At 40.8% G+C, this 15,101-nt stretch overlaps 1 protein-coding gene across 5 annotated transcripts in view; it reads left to right on the top strand.

The window, feature by feature from the left end:
- Positions 1–15,101, top strand: part of ATG4A (autophagy related 4A cysteine peptidase) — a 110,500-nt gene that overhangs the window by 75,536 nt on the left and 19,863 nt on the right. For all 5 annotated transcript variants that reach the window (XM_056125756.1, XM_056125757.1, XM_056125755.1 and 2 more), the window contains one exon: positions 3,417–3,473. In XM_056125756.1, coding sequence (XP_055981731.1) covers positions 3,417–3,473 — 57 coding nt within the window. The remainder of the gene's footprint in view (positions 1–3,416; positions 3,474–15,101) is intronic.

The raw sequence follows: 15,101 nt of genomic DNA, 5'->3' as shown, positions 1-15,101 counted from the left end.
AAGAATACATGCAAAAATGTGGGAGCACAAGTGATAGAGGAAGATTGAAAGAGAAAGAGAGAGATAGAGGGAGCCAGAGAGACAGAATCTAGAGAGGAAGTGAAAGAGAGTGTGTATATGAAAGATTTCATTTCATTCCAGTGGTTAAATGAGAGCAAGAGAGAGCCCTGTGAGAATGAGCAATATAGTGAGAAAAGAGAACAAGCACAAGAGAACAAGAGTCAGAGATCAAGAGAGAAAATCAGAGAGCAAAATTGTAAGAGTCTGAGTGAGAGAGCAAGAGATTAAGTGAACAAGATTAAGTGAGAGTAAAACAAGTGAGAGTGAATACAAGGAGTGAGAGACTGTAGCTGAGCACGAGAGTAAAAGAAAGTGAATGCAGAGGATAGCTGAAAAACAAGAGAAAGCACAAAAGCAAGAAAGTGACAATGAGTTCAAGAGAGTGAATGAAACAGACACTTAATAAGCAGCACTAAGTGAGCAACTGAGGGAGTGCACTCTAGGGAGAGTAGAGAGAAAACAAGCGAATGGGAATGTTCAAGTGAACCAGAATGAGAGAAAGAGAACCAGAGAGATGGAGATTTAGATGATAGGGAACAAGAGGATATAAATGAGCTAGAGAGTGATTAGACATGAGGGAAAAAAGGAGAGACAGAGGGAGACCCAGAGGGAGATAGGAAAAGAGTGAGAGGGTGACTGTGGAGAATGTGGAGCCGGAAAGGTAGTACAGTGAGGAGGGCTCTTGTCTTGCAGGCAGGTGGCCCCGTTTGATCCCTGGCAGATCATATGGTCCTCAGGAGAGCGAGAGAGTGAAACGAGTGCAAGAGTGAACAAGAAAATATGGAGAAGAGAGGCGGTGAGTGAGAAAGCATGAAGGGAGTCAAGAGAGATCAAAATATACATAACAGAGGAAAGCTAGAGAGGGAGTCTGTGATAATGAGCAAGAGATATAGAGGAAGAAAGTCAGAGCACAAGAGAATTAGAGAGTGAAAGAATAAGAGTGTAAGTAAGAGCAAGAAAGTGTAAGTGGAAAAGAGTGATAGAGCAAGAGAGCACCTGAGTGTGATAGCAAGAAGAGCATGATGAAGAAGCAGAGAGAGCAAGCAAGGGGGAGAGCCAGAGGACATTAGAGTGAGAAAGAGAGTGAGAGTGAGTGTGTGCATGAAGAAGTTCGAAAGCAGAGCGTGAATGAAAGTGAGAGCACAAGAGTGTGAACCCCAGAGGGATCACCAGAGAGTGTAAAACTCAAAGAGCCAGAGAGAGATAAGCAGGCATTGGGGCCACCGAGTAAAAGAGTGAGTGAAAGAGCGACTCAAAGCAAGAGAGCAAGTAAGAAAGGTACTGCAAGTGAGAGAACAGGGGTCTGAGTGAGAGAGCAAGAAAGAATGAAAGTGAGAGAGTAGATAAGGAGAAAGTGAGAGATACAAGAACAAAGGAAAGAGAAATCTAGAGAAGCAGGATGAAAGGTAAGGGCAAATATAAAAGAAAGTAGAAGAGATAGTAAGACAGCTAGAGAGTAAGAACAACTGCGTAAAAAAAGGAGGTGAGAGAAAATTGAGAGAACAAGAGGGAGAGGGAGAAAGAATGGGAGAGAATGCCGAACAAGAACAAGAGAATGCCAGAGAAAATGAGAGTGAAAAAAGTACAGGAGAGAGCAAGAAAAGGTGAGAAGATGAAGAAGGTAGCAAGAGTGTCAAGCAAGAGTACTAGAGATCAAATGAGAGAGTAAAAGAAAATAAAAGAGTTAGAGTGAGTGATAGGGAGAGAACAAGAGAGCAAGAGACTCAGAGAGCAAGAGAGAGCCAGTTAGAGATAGAGGGAGAATGAGTGAGAGTGAAAAAGTGAGTGCAAGAGTGAAAGTGGTAGTGAGTAATGAGAGGGGAGAGCAAGAGACTGAGTGATAGCATGGGAGCAAGCAGCATGAGAGAATGAGAGACTAAGAGCAAAAGAGATAATAAGAGACCAAGGAAAAAAATAAAGGGCAAAGGATGTCTAGCAAGCAAGAAAGTGAATGAGAGGGGGGAGATTGAGAGTGAGAGATTAGAAGAGCAAGAAAGACAGTGATGAAAGAGAGAAAGAGGGAGTGATGAGAAAGCATGTAACAGCAAGAGTGAAACAGAGAAAGCATGAATAGTGAGAGAGGGAGAGAGCCAGAGAGCCAGAGAATGAGTGACAGAGCAAAGGAGAGCAAGAGTGAAGAAGTGAGAGCAAAGAGAGTGAGAGCAAGAGAACAAGAGCAAGGGAGACAGTGAGGGTGAGTGAGCTATCAAGCTACAAAGAAAGAGAGAGAGAGAGAGAGCGCCAAGGGACAGAGTGAGAAGAGAGCAAAGAAATATTAAAATAGCCAAGAGGACCATGAGAGAGTTCAGAGGCGTGAGTGCAAGCAAGAACATAACAATGAGTGAGAGAGGTGGAGTAGAGAGTGTGGTAATAATAGAAAATGAGAGAGTAATTGAGCATGACAGAAATGAAGAGTCAAAGACAGTGAGAACATGAGAACACAAGAAAGCATGAGTGAGGGAGAGTGGGTAATAGAGCAAGAGTGCAAATGAGAATGGGTAAACGAGAAAGCTTAGGAGAGCAAAGAGTGAAAGAACAGAGCAAGAGAGAGTGAAAACGAACCAGAAAGAGAGAGGGCATGAGAGAAAAACTGCAAGAAAGCAAGGGAGAGAGGGACATGGAAAGAAAGACCAATGGAGAGAGTGAGTTTGCAACAGAGAATGAGACAGAGCAAGGAATTTTAAGTGAGAGGATGCAAGAGAGAATGCAAGGGAGCCTGAGGAAAAAAAAGAGTGAGATGAAATTGGGGGGGATGAGAATAAGCAAGAGTGAGAGCAACAAGAGCAAAGAGAGACCTAAAGTGGGTGAGACAAACAAGAAAAGATAACAGGAGTGAACAAGAATATAGAGAAAGAGTGAGAGAGCAGGAGTTAGCTAGGGAACAAGAGGTGAGAAAAAGATGAGATTAGAGAGACCGAGGGAGGTAACAAGAAAGAGAAAGAGAGCTAGAGTAAAAGAAAGCAAGAGAGAGCCATAAATGGAGAGTCAGAAGGAGATAGGAATAAATAGAGCAATAATGAGAGTGATTCAGAATGGGAGCATTGGAGAATGAGCATGAGTTTGTTAAGCTGCATGAGAAAATGTGAGAGGGTATGAAAGCAAAAGTGAGAGAACAAGTATTAAATTGAGACTGAGAGATGAAATGACAATGAGAGGGATTGAGTGGGAAAGCAAGAGATATTACTAGAGTGAGAGAATGTGTATATGTGTTCATTTGAGGCAGTGAGCTAGTAGATAGGGAAATCCAGTCAGGAAGACACATTAAAAGAGATGCACATTGTAAGTCTGGGTAAAAGACTCCATCGTGCAATACAGAGGATCAATTCTAACTTGTGTTCTTTTGCTTTCTCCCCAAGGGATTTTTTTGCAAAGAAGAAAAAGACTTTGATAGCTGGTGTAGCCTCGTTCAAAAGGTACATTTGTTTTTATTATTCCTAAAAAGAAAGTTATTTAATGTTATTACTTTCAAGATTCAATTGCATAATATAAATCTGCTCTGATATGACATTACCGCAAAGGAAGAATCTATGGCAGATTATGTATGACTTTTGTGTGAAGTTTACTGAGTATGTCAGGTAAGCAATATTTTAATTTATTTAATTCCTTTCAATTTTTAATTGAATTACTGTGAGATACACAATTACAAAGGTGTTCATGACTAGGTTTCAGTCTTTTAGTCATACCTATCCCATCACCAGTGTACATTTCCCACCACCAATGTACTCAGTTTTCCTTATGTCCCCCCTACTCCCACCCTGAGTGATAGCACAGTGGTAGGGCGTTCGCCTTAAAAGCGGCCAACATGGCTGACCTGAGTTCGATTCCTCCACCCCTCTCAGAGAGCCCGGCAAGCTACCGAGAGTATTTGATATGCCAAACACAGTAACAACAAAGTCTCCAATGGAGACGTTACTGGGCCCACTCGAGCAAATCGACGATCAACGGGAGGGCCTTTACCTTTACCTTTACTCCCACCCTGAATCTATGGCAGGCACTGTTCTTCTTTCTCTCTTTCTTTTTGGTCATTATGGTTTGCAATACTGGTGCTGAAAGATTATCATGTTTGTCCCTTTACCTTTCAAAACTCAGTGCTTATTCGAAGTGATAATTTCCAACTATCATTGTCATAGTGATCCCTTCTCTATCCTAGCTGCCCTATCCCACCACCGCTTGTGGTAAGCTTCCAACCATGGATATTCTTCCTGGCCCTTTTTTCTAATGCCCTTGTGTATTAGTCTCATACCATGTTTTTTGTATACCACAATGGGTCCAATCATTCTATGTCTGTCTCCCTCCCTCTGACTAATTTCATTTAGCATAATACTCTCATGTTCATCCATTTATAGAATAATTTCATTACTTCATATTTCCTAGTGGCTGTGTAGTATTCCATTGTGTATATGTACCATAGTTTCTTTACTTAGTTGTCTGTTCTCGGGCACTCGGGTTATTTCCAGATGCTGCCTATTGTGAATAGTGCTGCAATTAAAATAGACGTGTAGATGGCTATTCTGCAGTGTGCTTTTGGGCCCCCGGGGTATATTCCCTGAAGTAGAATTTCTGGGCCATATGGAAGTTCAATTTCTAGCTTTTTTAGGAGTTCCCATATTGTTTTCCAAAAAGCCTGGGCCAGTTGGTATTCCCACCAACAATGAAGGAGAGTCCCTTTCTTCCCACATCCACGCCAGCACTGGTTGCTCTTGTTCTTTTGGATGTGTGCCAGTCTCTGTGGAATGAGATGATATCTCATAGTTGTTTTTATTTGCATCTCTCTGATGATTAGTGTCTTTTGCCCTTGTGCTTCTTCTTTTAGGAAGTTTATGTGCCTTTCTTCTCATTTTTTATGGAGTTGGTTGTTTTATTCTTGTTAAGTCCTACCAGTGCCCTTTATATCTTGAATATTAACCCTTTATCAAATGGGTATTGGGTAAATGTTTCCCATTCCATGGGCTATCTTTGTATATTCGTCACCATTTCTTTGAAGTGAATAAGCTTCTTAGTTTAATGTAGTCCCAATTGTTTATCTTTGCTTCTACTTGCTTAGTCAGTGGTGTTTCATCTTTGAAGACACCTTTACATTCGATGTAATGTAGTGTTCTGCCCACATTTTCCTCCTTGTTCTTTATGGAATCAGGTCTGATATTGAGATCTTTTATTCATTTTGACCTGACTTTTGTGCCTGACTTAGAAAGAGATCTAAGTTCCTTTTTTTGCATGTAGCTGCCCAGTTTTCTTGGCACCACTTGTTTAAGAAGATTTCCTTGCTCCACATAAAATTTATTGTTCCTTTATCAAAAATTAGATGATCATATATTTGGGGGTTGGTGTCAAGATATTCAACTCCGTTTCTTTAATATGTGGATCTGTCTTTTTTTCCAATATCATGCTGTTTTAATTACTACTGCTTTGTAGTACAATTTGAAGTTGGGGAAGGTGATGCCTCCCATCTACTTTTTCCCAAGTATTTATTATTATTATTATTATTATTATTATTATTATTATTATTATTATTGCTTTTTGGCTACACCTAGCGATGCTCAGGGGTTACATCTGGCTCTGCACTCAGGATTTACTCCTAATGGTGGGCCATATGGGATGCTAGAGATTGAACCTGGATTACCCACTGTACTATCACTCCAGCCCCCTAAGGATTGTTTTCACTATTCATGAGGTTATTGTTCCATACAAATTTCAGGAGTGATTGATTTAGACCTTTGAAAAATTGCATGGGTATCCTTATAGAGAGCACATTGAATCTGTATAATGCTCTGGGGAGTTATGCCATTTTGACGAAGTTAATCATCCCAATCCATAAGTAAGTAGTGTGTTTCCATTTCCTCATGTCCTCTTTGATTTATTAAAGAAGTGTTTTGTAGTTTTATTTATATAAGTGTTTCACCTATTTAGTTAAGCTGATTTCCAGGTACCTGATTTTCTAAGGCACAATTGTGAACAGGATTGTTTTCCTAGTGTCTCTTGCTTCTCTTTCATTATTTGTGTATAGTAAAGCCATGTACTTTTGGGTACTGAATTTGAAACCTGCCACTTTACTATATAAATTTATTGTTTCTAGGAGGTGTTTTCCAGATTCTTTTTTTTTTATTAGTGAAGCACCATGAGGTACAGTTGTAGATTTACAAATCCTTGTGCCTGAGTTTCGGTCATACAATGATCAAATACCCATCCCTCCACCAGTGCCCATTTCCCCCCACCCCCCCTCCCACCCTGCCTCTGTGGCAGGGCATTCCCCTTTGTTCTCTCTCTCCTTTTGGGTGTTGTGGTCTGCAAAAGAGGCATTGAGTGGCAATCATGTTCAGTCCATAGTCTACTTTCAACATGCATTTCCCCTCCTGGGAGGATCCTCCAAGCACCTTTCATTTGGTGTTCCCTTCTCTATCTGAACTGCCCTTTCCCCTAGAATATCCGGCTGGCCTCTAAGTTATGGAGTAATCCTCCTGGTGTTGATCTCAGCTATTCTTAGGTATTGATCTCATATTTTGTTGCTTTATATCCCCCAGATGAATGCAATTTTTCTATGTCTATCCCTCTCTTTCTGACTCATTTCGCTTAGCATGATACTTTCCATATTGTACCACTTGTATGTAAATTTCATGACTTCATCTTTTCTAACAGCTACATAGTACTCCATTGTGTAGATGTACCAGAGTTTCTTTAACCAGTCATCTGTTCTTGGGCACTCAGGTTTCTTCCAGTTTCTGGCTATTGTAAAGAGTGCTGCAATGAACAAACAAGTGCAGATGTCACTTCGACTACACATTTTTGCCTCTCTGGGGTATATTCCCAGGAGTGGTATCGCTGGGTCAAATGGGAGCTCAATTTCTAATTTTTTGAGAAACGTCCATACTGTTTTCCAAAAGGGCTGAACCAGTCGGCATTCCCACCAACAGTGAAAGAGTGTCCCTTTCTCGCCACATCCGCGCCAGCATCGGTTGCTTTTGTTCTTTTGAATGTGGGCCAGTCTCTGAGGTGTGAGATGGTATCTCATTGTGGTTTTGATCTGCATCTCCCTGATGATTAATGGTGTAGAGCATTTTCTCATGTGCTTTTTTGCCATTCGGATTTCTTCTTTGAGAAAGTTTCTGTTCATTTCATTGCCCCATTTTTTGATGGGGTTGGATATTTTCTTCTTGTGGAGTTCCACCAGTATTTTGTATATCCTTGTTATCAACCCCTTGTCAGATGTGTATTCGGTGAATATCCTTTCCCATTCTGTAGACTGTCTTTGTATTTTGGTCACTGTTTCTTTGGAGGTGCAGAAGCTTCTTAGTTTAAGATAGTCCCATTTATCTATCTCTGTTTTTACTTGCTCGGCCAGTGGTGTGGCATCTTTGAAAGTACCATTAGCCTCAATGTCATGGAGGGTTTTGCCAACTTTGTCTTCAATGTACCTTATGGTGTCTGGTCTGATGTTGAGGTCTTTAATCCATTTTGATCTTATTTTTGTTCATGGTGTTAGGCAGAGTTCTGAGCCCATTTTTTTGCATGTAGCCATCCAGTGATGCCAGCACAATTTGTTAAAAAGGCTTTCCTTACTCCACTTCACATTTCTTGCACCTTTATCAAAGATTAGATGATCATATGACTGAGGGGAGATGTCAGTGTATTCAACCCTGTTCCATTGGTCTGCAGTTCTGCTTTTGTTCCAGTACCACGCTGTTTTAATTATATTACTGCTTTGTAGTAGAGTTTGAAGTTAGGGAGGTTGATTCCTCCCATTTTCTTTTTCCCAAGAATTGCTTTAGCTATTCGTGGGGGCTTATTGTTCCATATAAATTTCAGGAGTGTTTGCTCCATTTCTTTGAAGAATGTCATGGGTATCCTTATAGGGATTGCATTGAATTTATACAATGCTTTTGGTAAGGTAAGGTAAAGGTAAAGGCCCTCCCGTTGATCGTCGATTTGCTCGAGCGGGCCCAGTAACGTCTCCATTGGAGACTTTGTTGTTACTGTGTCTGGCATATCGAATACTCTCGGTAGCTTGCCGGGCTCTCCGAGAGGGGCAGAGGAATCGAACTCGGGTCGCCCATGTTGGCCGCTTGTAAGGCGAACGCCCTACCGCTGTGCTATTACTCCAGCCCATGCTTTTGGTAGTATTGCCATTTTGACAATGTTAAGTCTCCCGACCCATGAGCAGGGGATATCTTTCCATTTCCTCATGTCCTCTTTTATTTCCTGAAGTAGCGTTTTGTAGTTTTCTTGTACAGGTCCTTTACTTCCTTAGTTAAGCTGATTCCTAGGTACTTGATTTTCTGGGGCACAGTTGTGAACGGGATTTTTTTTTTCATGTTGCTTTCTTCTCTCTCACTGTTTGCGTATAGGAAAGCCATGGACTTTTGGGTATTGATTTTATAGCCTGCAACTTTACTATACGAGTCTATTGTTTCTAGGAGATTTTTGGTGGAGGTTATTGGGTTCTCTAAGTATAGTAACATATCATCTGCGAATAGTGAGAGCTTGATTTCTTCCTTTGCTACCTGAATGCCCTTAATATCTTTTTCTTGCCTAATCGCTATTGCAAGTACTTCCAGTACTATATTGAACAGCAGTGGAGAGAGTGGGCATCCTTGTCTCGTCTCTGATCTTAGAGGGAAGGCTCTCAGTTTTTCCCCATTGAGGATGATGCTTGCTGTAGGCTTGTGGTAGATGGCTTTAACTATGTTGAGGAAAGTCCCCTCTATACCCATTTTGGCTAGGGTTTTCATCATAAAGGGGTGCTGGATCTTGTCAAATGCTTTCTCTGCATCTATTGATATGATCATATGCTTTTTATCTTTTCTTTTGTTGATATGGTGGATTATGTTGATTGATTTCCGAATGTTGAACCATCCTTGCATCCCTGGGATGAATCCTACTTGGTCATGGTGTATGATCTTTTTGATGAGTAGTTGGATTCTATTTGCTAGTAGTTTGTTGAGGATCTTTGTATCTGTGTTCATCAGGGATATCGGCCTGTAATTCTCTTTCTTTGTGGTATCTCTGTCTGCTTTTGGTATCAGTGTGATATTCGCTTCGTAGAAACTATTCGGAAGTGTTTTTGATATTTCAATTTCGTTGAAAAGCTTAAAGAGGATTGGGAGTAAGTCTTCTTTAAAGATTTGGAAGAATTCACTAGTGAATCCATCCGGGTCAGGGCTTTTGTGCTTGGGGAGACGTTTTATTACCATTTCAATTTCCTTGATGGTGATAGGTCTGTTCAGGTATTCCAGGTCTTCTTGGTTCAGCCTTGGGAGTCTGTAGGAATCTAGGAATTTATCCATTTCCTCGAGGTTTTGATGTTCCGTGGCATAAAGCTTCTCAAAGTACTCCCTGAGGATCCTTTGAATTTCTGTAGTTTCTGTTGTGATGACTCCCTTTTCATTTCTGATTCGGTTTATTAGGGTTTTCTCTCTCCCCTTCTTTGTGAGTTTTGCTAGAGGCTTATCGATCTTGTTAATTTTCTCAAAGAACCAGCTCTTGGTTTCATTGATCTTTCGGATTGTTTTTTGGGTTTCCATCTTGTTAATCTCTGCTCTGAGTTTTATTATTTCCTTCCTCCTGTTCGGGTTGTGCTCCTTTTGTTTGTCCTTCTCCAAGCTCTTAAGCTGTGAGGTTAGGTTATTTATGTGGGCTCGCTCCTCCTTTCTGAGGAATGCTTGTAGAGCTATAAACTTTCCTCTTAAGACAGCTTTTGCTGTGTCCCATAAGTTTTGGTAACTCGTGTCCTCATTTTCATTCGTTTCTAGGAATCTTTTGATTTCCTCTTTGATTTCCATTCTAAGCCACTTGTTGTTCAATAGCGCACTGTTTAATTTCCAGGTGTTTGATTTAGTTTTCTGTTTTTGTGTGTGATTTACTTCTAATTTAAGCGCATTGTGGTCTGAGAAGATTGTTGATACAATCTCTATCTTCTTAATTTTATGGAGATATGTTTTGTTGCTCAGCATGTGGTCTATCTTGGAGAATGTTCCATGTACGCTTGAGAAGAATGTGTATTCAGCCTTTTGAGGATGAAGTGTCCTGTATATATCTACTAAGTCCCTTTCTTCCATTGTTTCCCTCAGATTAAGTATGTCCTTGCTAAGTTTGGGTCTGGTTGATCTATCCAGAGGTGACAAAGCGGTGTTGAAGTCTCCCACTAGTATTGTGTTGCTATTGATGTCTTTTTCCAAATCTATGAGTAATTGTTTTAAGTACTTTGCTGGTCTCTCATTAGGTGCATATACATTTATTATTGTAAGTTCTTCCTGTTGTACAGATCCTTTGATCACTAAGAAATGGCCTTCACTGTCTCTTATGACCTTCTTCACTCTGAAATCAATGTGGTCTGATATTAAGGTGGCTACCCCAGCTTTTTTATGGGAGCTGTTTGCCTGTAGGATTGTTTTCCAGCCTTTGACTCTGAGTCTGTGTTTGCTTTGACTATTAAGGTGTGTTTCTTGCAGGCAGCAGAATGTTGGGTTCAATTTTCTAATCCATCCAGCCACTCTGTGTCTTTTAATTGGTGCGTTTAGCCCATTGACATTGAGAGAGATTACTGTTATGGGATTACAGGGGCTGGAGTGATAGCACAGCGGGTAGGGCGTTCACCTTACAAGCGGCCAACATGGCCGACCCGAGTTCGATTCCTCCGCCCCTCTCGGAGAGCCTGGCAAGCTACCAAGAGTATTGGATATGCCAGACACAGTAACAACAAAGTCTCCAATGGAGACGTTACTGGGCCCACTCGAGCTTGAGTTCTGTTGAAATTCGGTGTATTTGAGGGGCCTGTCCTGTCTTAAAGTAACCCATTTAGTTGTACTTGTAACCATGGTCTTGAGTCTATGAAGTTCCTGAGCTGTTGTTTGTCTGTGAAACTGTGTGTTGTTCCTTCTATTATGAATGAGAGTCTCGCTGGGTAAAGTATTTTTGGAGAGGCATTTATTTCATTGAGTTTTCTCACTATGTCCCACCACTGTTTTCGGGCCCTGAGGGTTTCATCAGAAAAATCAGCTGTGAATTTTACGGATGCTCCTTTGTAAGAGATTTCTTTTTTCGATCTTGCTGCTTTCAGAATTTTGTCTCTGTCTAAAGTTTTGGTCATTTTGATCAGGATGTGCCTTGGGGTATTTTTGTTCGGATTTCTTCTAGCTGGTACCCTTCGGGCCTCCTGAATGTGGTCACAAGTTTTCTTCAGCTCTGGAAACGTTGTAGCAATGATGTCTTTGACAGTTTCTTCTTCATCAGGGTTTTCTTCCTGTCCCTCTGGGACTCCAATAATTCTTATGTTACCCCTCTTGGCTTCATCACGATCTTCTCTTGCCATCTGTTCCCGAACTGTGAGTCTCTTTTCCATTTTCTGTTCTTTTCTGGCGAGTCTCTGAACTTCATCTTCAAGCTCACTGATTCTGTTCTCAGCAGCTGTTACTCTGCTTCTGAGGCCTTCCACTGAGGTTTTCAATTCGCCTACCAGGGTTTTCAGGTCCGACATTTCCGATTGCATTTTTCTCATTTCTGCCTTCAAATCCTCTTGTCTTTTATTGGCATTGCTTTCCATTGTTTCTTTTAGTTCCCTAAGCATCCTAACTAGCTCCCTTCTGAATTCCTTGTCAGAGAGGTTGTCTAATACTACAATACTGTTGGTGTCTTCTGGGCTTGCCTCTTCAATAAGAAAGTTTGGTGGGCTTTTGCGTTGCTTTACCATTGTGACCAGTGTGCTTTAGTCCTTCACCTTCACTGTTACTATTCTGGTTGAGTGAGGAGAGAGTTCCCGGATCCCTTCAGCTTTGTTGCCATGGGATCTGATGTTGCCTCAGTTCCCGTCCTGTGCAGGTCAAGGGAGAAAACCGGCAATTCTAGGGGATCAAGCTAGCTGCGCATTCCCTGGGGGAGTCTCAAGCCGTGGGGCAGGCTGTACCTGGTTGAATGAGGAGAGACTGCCAGGAGCCGTTCAGTTTTGTTGCCAAACAATGGGCCTCGGTTCCACCCAGCACAGATTATACTATACTCTCTTATAGTGGGAAGGGATTATGGATAAGTTTTTGTCCATGGTAGGCACCCTTCTACGTTTCTGAGTTTGACGTTCTTCTCAGTCAGGCGTTATTCTTTGTTTTATAACAGACATTGAGTGAAACTTTTGGAGGAGGTGCTATTTGGAAATGAACTTATACAGCTGTTTTCAAACAGGTCTTTGTTGGAACTGGAGGGGAGGAGCCGAGGGACTGGTGGTCGGTCCCTCGGAGATGGACGGGCGCTTTCCCCACTGGGCTTCAGGCGGGAATCTGAGGCGCGGCTGGGGGGGCAGGAGCACTTCCCGGCTGGACGCCCCCGACCCACCTGGAGGGGAGGAGCCGAGGGACTGGTGGTCGGTCCCTCGGAGATGGACGGGCGCTTTCCCCACTGGGCTTCAGGCGGGAATCCTTTTCCAGAGTCTTAAGGGTTTTCTAAGTATAGTGTCATGTCATCTGCAAATAGTGGAAGCTTGGCTTCTTCCTTTCCTTTTTGGATGCCCTTGATATTATTTTTTCTTGCCTAAATGCTGTGGCAAGTACTTCCAATACTATATTGAATAGGATAGACAAGAGTGGGAAACTTGTCTTGTGACTAATCTTAGGAATTATGTTTTCGGTTTTTCCCCACTGAAGATAATGCTTGCTCTGGGCTTGTAGCAGATGTCTTTGACTATACTGAGGAAAGTTCCTTCAACTCCTATTTCCTTGAGAGTTTTTAAAATGAATCGGTGCTGGATCTTGTCAGATACTTTCTCTGCATCTATTGATTATGTGTTTTTCATCTTTTATCAATATTATCTTGATTATTAATATTAAATATTAATAATGAATATTAAACCACTCTTGCATCCCTGGGATGAATCCACTTAGTCATGGTGTACAATGTTTTTAATGATTTGTTGGATTCTGTTTGCTGGAATTTTGTTGAGGATCTTTGTATCTGTGTTCATCAGGGATTTCAGCCTGTAGTTCTGTTTTTTGTGTGGTGTCTCTGTCTGCTTTTGGTATCAGGGTGTTATTTTCCTCATAGAAACTGTTTGGGAGTGTTTCTGTTTCTTCAGTGTCCTGGACCAGCTCGAAAAGAATTGGAAATAGGGCCTCTTTAAAGATTTGAGAAACTTCACTAGTGAATCCATCTAGGCTAGGCTTTTATTTTTGGGAAGACTTTTGATTACTATTTCAATTTTTTTGACGGAGTTAGATATGTTCAGGCATTTTAAATCTTCTTGGTTCAGCCTTGGGAGGTTATGGGAATCCAGGAATTTATCTATTTCTTTCAGATTCTCTTATTTGGTAGCATAAAGATTCTCAAAGTAATCTCTGTTGATCCTTTGGATTTCTGTAGTCTCTATTGGAATGTTCCCCTTTTCATTTATGATTCTGTTTATTGGGGTTCTCTCTCTGTTTCTTTGTGAGTCTTGCTAGTGGTTTATCAATCTTGTTTATTTTTTCAAGAACCAGCTCTTGGTTTTGTTGATATTTTGGATTTTTTTATTCTAGCTCATTTATTTCTGCTATAAGTTTTATTATTTAAGCTGTGAATTCAAGTTATTTATGTGTGCTCTTTCTTCCTTCCTTATGAGTACTTGCAGAGCTCTAAAGTTTCTTTTGTTAAGTGCTAAGTGCTTTTGCTGTGTTCCACAAGTTCCAGTAGCTTGTGTCCTCATTGTCATTTGTTTGCAGGAATCTTTGATTTCCTCTTTGAGTTTTCTCTCAAAGCCACTGGTTGTTCAGTAACAAGCTATTTAATTTTTAGGTGTTTGATTGAATTTTCTGTTTCTGTGTGTATTTCACTTCTATTTTCAGTGAATTATGGTCTGAAAGATAGTTGATACAATTTTTTTCCTCTTAATTTTATGGAGGTATGCTTTGTAACCTAGCATATGGTCTATGTTGAAGAATGTCCTATGTGCACTGAAGAAAAATGTGTATTCAGCTTTTGGGGGAATGAAGAGCACCATATATATCTATTAGCCTTCTCTTTCCCATTTCATCCCTCAGAGCCAGCGTTTTCTTACTAAGTTTTAGTCCTCTTGAGCTATCAAGAAGTAACAAATTAGTGTTGAAGTCTCCAACTACTATTGTTTTGCTACCAGTGTCCTTCTTGAAGTCTGTAAGCAGTTGTTTTAAATATTTTTCTTGTACCTCATTGGGTGCATTTAAGAGTGTAATTTTCTAATTTATATATAGATATATTATAGATATGTGTATGTAGATATATATATATATATCACTTCGTTATTAAGAAATGACCTTTGCCTCCTTTCAGCCTGAAATCTATGTGGTCAGATGATAGTATCCATATGTCCACTCTAACCTTTTTATAGGAGGTGTTTGCTTGATTAATTTTTTCTAGTCTTTGACATTTAGTCAGAGTTTGCTCTTACTATTTAGATGTGTGTCTTGTAGGCAGTATAATGTTGGACTCAAGTTTTTTTTCCTTTTTGGGTCACAACTGGCGATGCACAGGGGTTTCTCCTGGCTCATGCACTCAGTAATTACTCCTGGCAGTGCTCAGGGGACCACATGGGATGCTGGGAATGGAATCTGGGTCGGCCATGTGCAAGGCAAATGACCTACCCACTGTGCTATTGCTCCATACCCAGGACTCAAGTTTTTAATCCATTTTGCTACTCTATGTTTCTCTTAATTGGTGTGTTTAGACCATTGACATTGAGAGAGATTATTGTCATGGGTTTTATGCTGTATCTCTTTAAAAGTTTGTTGTGTTTGTGGATTTTATCTTGCCTTATAGTAGCCTCTTCAGTTCTTCTTTCAAAGTTGTTTTTGAAGTTTATGAGCTGTTTATTATCCATGAAGTTATGTCTTATTCCCTCAACTCTGAATGAGATTCTAGCTGGGTAAAGTGTTCTTGATGAGGCCTTCATTTCATTAACTTTATTTTATAATAGTTTAATTTTTAAAACGTTAAGCAGAGCGGCATCTTGAACTCCCGAGAAACCTCAATGAGTTTGGTTATCGTGTGGATATGGTCGATGGTGCTGAATCCTTTGCGGAACCCTGCTTGCTCACATGGTTGTCCTTCATCTAGTG

The sequence above is a fragment of the Sorex fumeus genome, unplaced genomic scaffold, assembly GCF_029834395.1.
Source record: "Sorex fumeus unplaced genomic scaffold, SorFum_2.1 ptg000058l, whole genome shotgun sequence".
Lineage (NCBI taxonomy): Eukaryota > Metazoa > Chordata > Mammalia > Eulipotyphla > Soricidae > Sorex > Sorex fumeus.
This window is presented reverse-complemented; position numbering and strand designations above follow the sequence as displayed.